This window comes from Amphiura filiformis, chromosome 14 (assembly GCF_039555335.1).
Source record: "Amphiura filiformis chromosome 14, Afil_fr2py, whole genome shotgun sequence".
Lineage (NCBI taxonomy): Eukaryota > Metazoa > Echinodermata > Ophiuroidea > Amphilepidida > Amphiuridae > Amphiura > Amphiura filiformis.
In genome coordinates this window covers 64,866,153-64,875,653 of record NC_092641.1, presented here as the reverse complement: position 1 = coordinate 64,875,653, position 9,501 = coordinate 64,866,153, and the positions used below count along the sequence as shown (strand labels likewise).

The 9,501-nt window shown below is 35.4% G+C and overlaps 2 protein-coding genes across 2 annotated transcripts in view; one reads left to right on the top strand and one right to left on the bottom strand.

Annotated features, from left to right (window-relative positions):
- Window positions 1-5,542, bottom strand: LOC140170444 (cilia- and flagella-associated protein HOATZ-like). Its single transcript, XM_072193813.1, has 6 exons — window positions 5,184-5,542; window positions 3,763-3,801; window positions 2,400-2,470; window positions 1,599-1,658; window positions 1,040-1,095; window positions 1-109 (listed from the first exon to the last, which is right to left on the bottom strand). The coding sequence occupies exons 1-6, from the start codon at window positions 5,329-5,331 to the stop codon at window positions 19-21; spliced, it is 465 nt and encodes a 154-aa protein (XP_072049914.1). The 5' UTR covers window positions 5,332-5,542; the 3' UTR covers window positions 1-18.
- Window positions 5,543-5,685: 143 nt separating this feature from the next.
- Window positions 5,686-9,501, top strand: part of LOC140170443 (HAUS augmin-like complex subunit 5) — a 51,520-nt gene continuing 47,704 nt past the window's right edge. The window contains exon 1 of the mRNA XM_072193812.1: window positions 5,686-5,855. The gene's annotated coding sequence lies outside the window, so the exon portion shown is untranslated. The remainder of the gene's footprint in view (window positions 5,856-9,501) is intronic.

The following is a 9,501-nucleotide window of genomic DNA, read 5'->3' as shown; positions in this document are numbered from 1 at the left end:
TTGAACAATATTATTAATTTATTTTGCTAAGTTTTCTAATCTTTCATCAAATTTGTCTAATTCTGCCAGTGCTTCTGCTGCTTCGTCAACATCATCTTGTGTGTAGTCCCTGATGGGAAAAATAAGAAAAACAAAACAACTTAAGGGATCTGGAATGAGCGTTTATTGCGTTTCGACAGTATTTTTTGTGGGACATGAGAGCACCTCAGACCTATCGAATTGCATTCTGAATATGAAGCATGTCTTTCTGATATCAAATAATTTTCATTTTTTGAAAATCACAATATAATACAAATTTTATGACAAATTATAAAAATTTGATATTTTTCAAATTTTTGATACATAACAGTCCTCGAAGTAAATTATATAAATCTAATGATATATTCTTAAAGTGTATGTAGCTGGGAGGAAAAGCCGACGGTCAATTGAAAATTTTGACCTTTCATATTGAAGATATGGATTTTTTCCCAAAAAGACCTAATTTTTTTGGTGTTTTGGGAAAAAAATCCATATCTCCAATACTGTAAACGTCAAAATTTTCAATTGATTGTCGGCTTTTCATCCCACCTACATACACTTTAAGTATAAATCATCAGATTTGTAAAGTTTACTCCAAGTACTGTTAAATATCAAAAATGTCAATTTTTAATGATTTGCCATAAAATGTGTATTAAATTGCAATTTCAAAAATCAAAATTATTTGATATCAGAAGGACATTCTTCAGATTCAGAATGCAATTCGATATGTCTGATGTGCTCTAATGTCCCAAAATAAATACTGTCCAAACGCTCATACCCCAGCCCTTAAGACAACGGAAAAAACCCAACAAACTGTTCTACTATAACAGGTGGACGGACCGTCGGCGTTCAAGTAGAGTCGGGCAAGAGTTCTAGTATTTTTTGTGGGGCCTGAGAGCACATCAGACATACCGAATTGCATTCTGAATTATACGAAGAATGTCCTTCTAATATCAAATAATTTTGATTTTTTGAAATTTGCAATAATACAAATTGGATACAGTATCCCAATTAAACCTACCCATCATCATCTGTGATTTGAGGTTGTATTGTCGCTCTTCTCACGATGTCATCTTTCTGTAAAACAAAACACAGGAATTGGAATTGAAATGAGAGCTACATGTATAATAAGGTCAAGAAAAAAAGGGACTTTTTCTGTGGTTATAAAATCGATCATGCAGAAAAACCTTAGTTTTTTCCCTTGTTTTTTATAGATTTTTAAAAAGAATTTTTAGCAAAATCATAAAGAAGTCCTCGTTTGCAGATAGGTCTAGTCTAAATGTGAAAAATCATTTGTATGTCCTTGTTTGCTGCCAAACACACATACTTACATACAAATATACAGACATAAACCATGCCCTTTGTTGTTTCTCCTTTGTATATTCAAGATGTGAAGTTTCTTGCTGGGCTATGTGACATATGCACCTACGTACCACTTCCACACACCCACCCCTACATGTATGCCTATCCCACTACACACCATATACCCTACCCACCCACCCCGACACACACAAACACCACATACCCACACCTACATACAGACAGACAGACAGACAGACAGACAAACATAAAATGCTTACCTTCGCCCTTTCCTGTTTTCTCTTTTGTAAGATGTGAAGATTTTCTTGCCTGGCTATAGCCTGAAACAAAATTAATATGGAAGTGATTTAATTCGCATAGATATTGCAGAACCTCTTTTTTTCTTCCTGATATTTAAGATTTTAGGCCTAAACCATTTTTGACAATTTTAATCAAATTTCGCCCTCCCCTTCAAAGCTGCCTTGCTCCCTCTGAAGCAGTCCTGGCTTACTGTTTCAACACTCCAGAAAGTTATTATTTTGGGGGTCTCTTTTTAGCCAAATTTTCAAGGTGTGCCGCACATGCATCCCCACCCAATCCACTTCCCAGAAATCTCTGGGATTTGTTAGATGGAAGAGTGCTGGCTGTACTCCTGTTTGTTCGAATCATGATTGGTCTGTCTGTCAATCAATGTCATCAGAGAAGGTGATTTCTTCTCATCTTCTCTGATGTCATAAAATAATCACAACTGAATTATCCACTCAAGATTTCTGTTCTGACCTTTCTTAATAATGAGTGAATGTTCTTAGTCATCCAGTAGTTTCAAACAGTGTTTTGGAATTAAATCTAATACTGGAACTTACTATCACGTGACCAGTCCAACGGGTCAGTTGCCTGATGAAGTCTGGTGGTTCCAGACGCAACGTCGCAATAGTTGCAAAAAGTAAGTTCCAGTATTAGATTTAATTCCAAAACTCTTTCTTAATAATATTGTGTCTTTGTATGGTATTGATTCACTGATGAATGATTGAGTGACTGATATATTATAAACAAAATTACAGATCCATTAATTAATATCCTACCTGCTTTGTGAGTCTCACACTCTCTTCATATATGGTCTGTGCATGGGCTTCAGCTAAGTGTGCTGTTAATTCTGAAATAAAACCAATAATAAATATTAGGTTAATTACTCACAGTATGTGACACAAATGGCTGACAGAAACCACTACTCACTCAATTCACAGGCAGAGAGCTCAAAATACATCTGGATATTTTGATTTGCCCTTGTAAAATATTTGGCTTTGGTCAAAATTTAATTTTTATTCTTTTCATTTTAAGTTTAAAACTACCCAATTACCCCTGTTTTTCTTGAATTTTATCATCAAAATGCCATAAAATAATGGGGAAACTTCCAAATTATCTTACTGCAGCAAATTTGTAGTTTTGATTTTCCAAATTTGGAATAAAAAATATAATTTAATTTTTTCCACAATTTTGTAATGACCTCCTTTTTTTTCATAAATTTGTTATGTCCCCTTTTGTTAAAATAACATTTTATACCAATAGTCCCTACTTCCCGGTGTAGGTAGGTACATACCACTACTGAAGTCAAGTGCCCCTGGGCATGCACAGTTTAAAAAAATGATGTATAGATGACGTGTATGAGAATCCTGCAGCTAGCTGACAAGCTCAACACATTGACAGGGCGATTTGGTAGCCCAATTAGGCGACTTTTGAAGATTTCCCCCCAACTTTTGACAACTTCCTGTCCCATAGAAAAAAATGGGCAATTTTTGTGCATTGACATTACTGACTGCAATAGAGTCAGTGATGTAACCAGTGGTGGGGCCGAGAGGGGTTGTCCCCGCATCTGTCGGTAGATCTTAACGTGTCAGTACATGGCAGGGCTTGGCAACAAAAAAATGTGGGTGAACAATTGACAATAATTTTGTGTGAATGCATACTGTGGATGTAAAGATGTTAGAACATGTTGCCCCCAATTTAAGCTGCCTATTGATGTTGATAATAAGTTTAAAAGTATAAACGTGCACTAGAAAATTTTTGAAAAAGGTTGCCCCACACTTTTTAGATTCTTAGGGCACAGGCAAATAAAATTGGGGTCAACAATGCACAACTTCCAAGGGAAAAAAATTTCCATCAGTACCGGTACATTTACAAGTTGTGCTCCCCCAGTTCCGAAACCCTGGCTACACCACTGCTAGAGCACGCAGTGGCGGCGCCCTGGGGGCATGGGGGCAAATGCCCCCCAGTCAGAGCTCTTGCCCCCTGTTGCCCCCCAGAAAAAACCCAAAATTACGAAAATTTCCACTTTTTACGGTAATTTTGCGCAAACTTTGTTGATTTTGCCCCCCCTGAAAAAAATTTCCTGGCGCCGCCACTGAGAGTACGTCTGACAAACTTACATACACAACAAATTAAACTTACTGGGTGATTCCTCTGTGGGTTTGTATGCATAATTGGCAGCTGAAAAACAAAACAAAATAACAATAGTAATGAAATTAATACTACAATGACAACCTTTTTTACCTCAGAATTTAAAAAAAAGAGACAGAATATTTTCTCCTCTGCTCTCCTTTTCTCACCATTGCATCTTAGTGAGGGGGTAGGTGTGTATGTGTGTGGGAGGGGGTAGTTCAATTGACCGTGCATGCAACATCCCTTTGGATTAACAATAACATTGTGTGAATCATAGCCATTATGATAAAGTAAGAGAGATTGCGCCGAGGGATCGTCTCCTGATGTAGCTCCGCACCACCCAGTTTTTAACCTGCACTGTATATTTCGCACCTGTCTACAATACCCATGCACACAAGCAGTGCGTTTTTCCTCATAATTGAGGCTGCACTTTAAAGGAAGGAAGGAAGGAAGAGAGAGAGAGAGAGAGAGAGAGAGAGAGAGAGATCGAGTTAAAAAGTTCAATATTTCAAAAAAAGTCTTGTCACTCATCAAATTTCCTTCTAAAAAATATTAACTTTTACAGAAGTAGGGTAACTTCTTCAAGAAATATGACATGCAGAACATTTCGGAGCACAAATGCATGCTTAGTACAGTAACGTATAGGAAAAGCCTAGAACCCATGACACAGAATGCAGCACATTTACAACAAATTAAACCAGCTTGGAATAAAATTGGTCAAGTTACCTACTAGACATAAATACCAAAACAATGGTACATAATTCATCCTAATACCTTGCTGGGTTATGAAGTTACAGTAAAAAATAAATTTGAGAGGCACTGAAAATCAATATTCCCTATACTTTAACACACGCCTCAACCGTAGGCACCTCAACCGTAGGCACCACCACCCCTGACTTTGCATCATTTGAATTGCAATATCTCAAAAAGTAAATACAGCGTGCAGTTTTTACTTTCCACAGTTTTAGGTAGATAAATTGGCAACAAAATGAGACCATTTCTAGTTCAGTAGCCCTCTACATTCTTGAGATCTGGGCCAAAACGTCCTGAAATTTTTTTTAAAATGTAACACCACCACCTTTTCCTATACCCCAATTCATGACGCACGACCTATTAGGTCTTTTAAATATCTTTAAAAAAGTCTTTTAAAAAGACTCTCTTGACAAAACTTTTGAAGTTTTTTCAGTAAAATTGTTGATCTGATATCAAGTATAGTGTGAATTTCCCTTTATTTTTATATTAAATTATTATAATTTATATTAATTTATGAAACTTTTTTTCGCGCTCTTCACAAATCTGTTTATTTTGGGCAATTGTAATCTAAAAATCATTGCTGTTACAGTTCTACAATGCCCGGGCTACAATGTACCATTTCACAAATCAGTGTATTCCACAAATGACACAATTTCTTCCATCAGTGCATCACTTACTTTGTACACCCGGTGGAGCTACCGGCAAACGTTGTCTGATGTCTCCGGACACCAACCGTGATTCAATGGGCGGATGTAACGTTAATGATTGCCAGAAAAGTTTAGCACATGCTTGATCTTCTTCACTACAACCACTAAAACTGTCCATTGCTCATTTTCTGCGTCATTTTCTGGGGAATTCGTGTGGTAATCTACAATTAGATTGTCTACTCGTTCAATGGAGGCTGCCATTTTCGTGATTTCTGTGTTCCGGTTGTTTCTTTTATTAAATTTTTGAAGCGCTGGCAAAGCTAATTTTCGAAAACCAACCAAAAATTATCGTTGCTAATAACGCAAATAGAAGTTTACACACTTTTGTAAATACTCGTGAATTTTAGTCATTGCATGACGCAGTCTGTAAATACGACTAGTACTTTTCAAATTTTTAAAAAGTATGAAAATTTTAATGCCTTAAATTTACGAATCATAAACGGTTGATATCAAATTTGATTTTTAATGATGATGAGTTTCAATGATTAAAAGTAAAAATCGATTGTGTTGTTTTTATATATTTTTTTATTTTTATTTGGTAAACTTGTATTCATTTTTGAGAACTATATTTTTGAGAACTATACTAGAAACACCTATCCGCGGGAATTTCGCTGACTTCATGACTGATGGTAAATAAACCCGGTAAGCTTACTGTATTTTTGATATTTATTTCATTTTCAAGGCGGTACATGTGAAGTTACACACGTCAACTTGTTCTTGAAGATTAGAGGGATAGTTATGGGAACTGTTGGCACTAACGTACGACGTTATTACTTTCGGCGAGGATGACAAGTTTGCGCCCTAATGCTTGTGTTGTCAAACATTGTCAAATGTTGACTTCTGTTTTGTTTATGCTTCCGTCAATTGCAAGCCCGGCTAGGCTACCAGGGACCCGGGCACAGCGCGGACGTAGGCAATTGTAATAATCCCCGCTATGCCCCGGGTATTGTCCCGGGTACCGGGGCACAAATTGTGGGTGAAACCCCCAGTACGTAGGGGAGATTGGGGTTAGTTGGAACGCTGGGTAAGTTGAAACATTGTATTTTTTCTGACACAAAAATTAATTTGGTAAAATACTGGCACCTAGTAATAGGTATTAGTAAGGGTCATCCACCAAATTAGCAACAGCACTGATGCCCCACCAGTGTTGGCTTGGGAAAGGAATATCTGTTTTTTGACTTACTGACTAATTTTTATGTCCCTCAGAAAAGATGCGTTATCTCCATGTTGTTTAAAGATTCAGGGGATTATTTTTTGAGTATCATGACATAAGCACTAGTAGTAAGTCCCAGAATAATGTTAAATATAAAAAGTTTTATTGTATTTCATATTTTGTGTAATGAACTTTGAAATGTAAAAATAGGCATCGGGGTTAGTTGAAACTTTTGAGGTGGGGTTAGTTGAAACGTGAAAATCGCATAAATCATTTGGTAGACCAAATCATTTGGTAGACATTCAAGACCCCACTCAATTCAAAACCAACGCAACAAAACACCTACAAGAAATCAAGAAAGCAAATAGAGACTAAATACATGAACCGCATGCATGCGCATATCAACCTATCCGTGTGACTCCGCAAGGAGTGTTGGACAGTATCAACATCAAGATCAAGATCAAGACATAGAAAAATATGGTTAAAAATTTGACTTTTTAAAAATTTGTAACATGTTTACCATTTCTTCAATATTGCTTTAATATGGTTAAAAAGCAATAATACAAGCAAAAAATGCACACAGAAAGTACATTTTATAATATTTTAGGCTTCTCATATTTTGGTCCATGGTGACACTCGCCACCTTGTGTCCAAAGTATTGACCCGCACTCCCACATATTTATTTATTCATTTTTTCACACTGATTGTATGTTAAAGGGTGCCTTCAAGGGAAGTATAACCCTAACAACACAATAATAATTATTTTGAAATTTTTACAAGCGGTCATGCGCAATGAATTGGGGTATAGGAACAGGTGGCGGTGTTACATTTTTTTATTTTTTCCCAAATATTTTGTCACAGATCTCAAGAATGGATAGGGGTACTGAACTGGTTTTGGTCTTATTTTCTTGCTAATTTATCTGGCTAAAATTGTGGAAGGTAAAACTTTCATACTATTTGTACTTTGTGAGATATTGCCAATCAAAGGATGTTAAGTCAGGGGTGGTGGAGCCTACGGATGAGGAGCCTACGGATGAGGCATGTGTTAAAGTATAGGGAATATTGTTTTTTGGTGACTCTCAAATATATTTTTTACTGTAACTTCATAATCCAACAAGGTATTGAGATGGATTATGTACCATTGTTTTGGTATTTCTGTCTAGTTTGAAGTGTGACTAGTTTTACTCCAAGTAAAATTAATTTGTTGCAAGTGTGCTGCATTCTGTGTCATGGGTTCTAGACGTTTCCTATATGTTACTGTACTAGGTATTTATTTATGCTCCGAAATGTTCTGACTATCATATTTCTTGAAGGCGTTACCCTACTGCTGTGAAAGTTAGCATTTTCTTGATGGAAATTTGATGAGGAATTCAAATATGCCACTGGTTTTTGTGTAGGGCCTGGAGGAAAAAAGTTTTGATTGATAATGTTATAAAAATCAAAAAAAATTATGTACGACTTTTGAACACCCTGTATCTCAGTAAGGCAACATAACTCATCAATACATGTTTGCTTTTTTTGGAAGCCTACAATGTTATTAGCACATCTGAAAAGGTTTTAGCAGAAAAAGTATTTACGTTAGTAAATAAGAGAGGAACAAAATTTTATACTTTTTGAACCAAAATTTAACTTTTCCACCCTATATGACATTTATGGCACCCTGTATATTGACCAATTGTTTGTATGTGTGTATTCCTGGTACTCTAAGCTTGACAGTGATATATAATTGTGTAGGGTTTTAATGAACAGTTTATGAATTAGATCAGTTTTAGTACAAACCCATGTAAATTGTTCAATTTTTTAGTATGTAACGCATTTGGCCCCCAATTCATGGCGCACGACCAAGCCATGTTTCAACTAACCCCACCCTATGTTTCAACTTACCCCAGGGGTGGGGTTAGTTTAAACACTTTTTTTCAAATTTTCAAATTGGATTAGGCCAAGTAAAAAATAAAACATGTTTCACGTCCGGGTTCACGAAAAAAAAAAAGGAGGAAGAGGGGGCTTTTTATTTTCTATTTTTTATCGCAAAATTGGTATAAATACCCATACTTGGAGCTGTTTTAGCGTGTACAATAATGCCTGGAAAAAGGAGGAGGCCCTTTTTTATTTGTTGTTCTGAGAGTTACATGTACACCCCCTCTAATGATCACAAAACCTTCCTAAAATGTTTCTTGTATCTTAACAAGGCTATAGAAAGTATCCCAACTTCCTAGACATATTTTTTGAAAAGTTATAACTGAATTTCAAAAAATAACAATATATTTGAGGAAACCTCAAAAAAGGAAGCGGGAGGGGACGTGAAACATGTTTATTTTTTTATTTGGCCTTAATATGAATAATCATAAGCAAGTCCAATAAAGTTTAAGGCTGTATTTGTAGCATGTGGTCATTTTCACGGTAAAGGGTGTAACTTTTGATTTTTAGGGTCAAAATTTCAAACCACTTAAATATGTTTCTGTTTACTGAAATCATGCATAGAAGCAACTTAAATTCCAGTAAAATAATGTTTCAAGGCTTAAACCTTTTGGTTTCTAATAAAAATTTTGACATTTCCATAACATTTTGGTTAAAATCTAAGAAAAATGTATTTTACATATGCTCAGAAAATTATGACATGAAAGCTGGAATACATGTGAAATCCCATTCCAAAGTAAGTCAACAGATATAAGTTAAATTTTATACCATGTTTTATGATGTTTGTAATTGCAGTTTTGAAAATTTTTAACATCAAGTGTCATTTACAATGGAAATTTGCCAACCTTAAACATATTTTTAAAGTTTTAATTGGGTTCCTAAAATAATTTGAATGTCTAACTTCATGTATAAATACTACTTGATGAAAGGAACCTACCAGCCAAGTTTCACAGAAATTGGAGTTATTTTTTCGAATTGGCAATTCAAGCAATTTGTGTTTCGTAGGCTTCAGTTAACAACACAGGTGATCATAAAAGTAAAATATTTGGCTAACTACTGCAAGTTGACATGAAAAAATAGGTAAAAAATATCACAATTACCAATTTTCATGCTTTGCATCTAAGTATTGAATTTCAGTTGTGACAAAAATTAAATTATCACAGCAAGTCATTTTTTTGTTTGGAGGCTTCATGTTAACAATGGTTAAACATTGCAGAA